General features: G+C 51.7%; 1 protein-coding gene across 1 annotated transcript in view; it reads right to left on the bottom strand.

Annotated features, from left to right (window-relative positions):
• The window catches only part of LOC101854368 (17-beta-hydroxysteroid dehydrogenase 13), a gene marked incomplete in the record, with an annotated part of 11,827 nt that overhangs the window by 5,664 nt on the left and 5,298 nt on the right, over nucleotides 1-865 (bottom strand). The window contains 1 exon segment of the mRNA XM_013089201.2: nucleotides 572-678. Within this exon segment, the coding sequence (XP_012944655.1) occupies nucleotides 572-678 (107 nt within the window).

Here is an 865-nt window from a genome sequence, read left to right on the forward strand (position 1 = left end):
CCAGTAGTCTACGAGCTGTGTCACCCATGGACTCACCAGTAGTCTACCAGCTGAGTGACCCATGGACTCACCAGTAGTCTACGAGCTGTGTCACCCATGGACTCACCAGTAGTCTACCAGCTGAGTGACCCATGGACTCACCAGTAGTCTACGAGCAGTGCTGTGTGACCCATGGACTCACCAGTAGTCTACGAGCTGTGTCACCCATGGACTCACCAGTAGTCTACGAGCTGAGTGACCCATGGACTCACCAGTAGTCTACCAGCTGTGTGACCCATGGACTCACCAGTAGTCTACGAGCTGTGTGACCCATGGACTCACCAGTAGTCTATGAGCTGAGTGACCCATGGACTCACCAGTAGTCTACGAGCTGAGTGACCCATGGACTCACCAGTAGTCTATGAGCTGTGTCGCCCATGGACTCACCAGTAGTCTACCAGCTGTGTGACTCATGGACTCACCAGTAGTCTACGAGGTGTGTGACCCATGGACTCACCAGTAGTCTACGAGCTGTGTGACCCATGGACTCACCAGTAGTCTACGAGCAGTGCTGTGTGACCCATGGACTCACCAGTAGTCTACGAGCAGAGCTGTGCCACTGAAGCCTGCTATGGAGACCACGTTGAAGATGTGGCCCGTTTGCTTAGCGATCATCGGGGGGAGGAACTCCTTCACCGTCTGAAACCAAAGAACGGGTTTGTTGTTACTGAAGCCTTATACAAACAAACCAAGAACGGGTTTGTTGTTACTGAAGCCTTATACAGACTTGCCAACCCCACAAACTTTGTTTATTTTTCAGGCTGGGGAATCATGATTTTGTTTATTGGAAAATGACTTCTTATTCCGCGACATGGGGGAGGGTGGG

Source organism: Aplysia californica, unplaced genomic scaffold (assembly GCF_000002075.1).
Source record: "Aplysia californica isolate F4 #8 unplaced genomic scaffold, AplCal3.0 scaffold00893, whole genome shotgun sequence".
NCBI lineage: Eukaryota > Metazoa > Mollusca > Gastropoda > Aplysiida > Aplysiidae > Aplysia > Aplysia californica.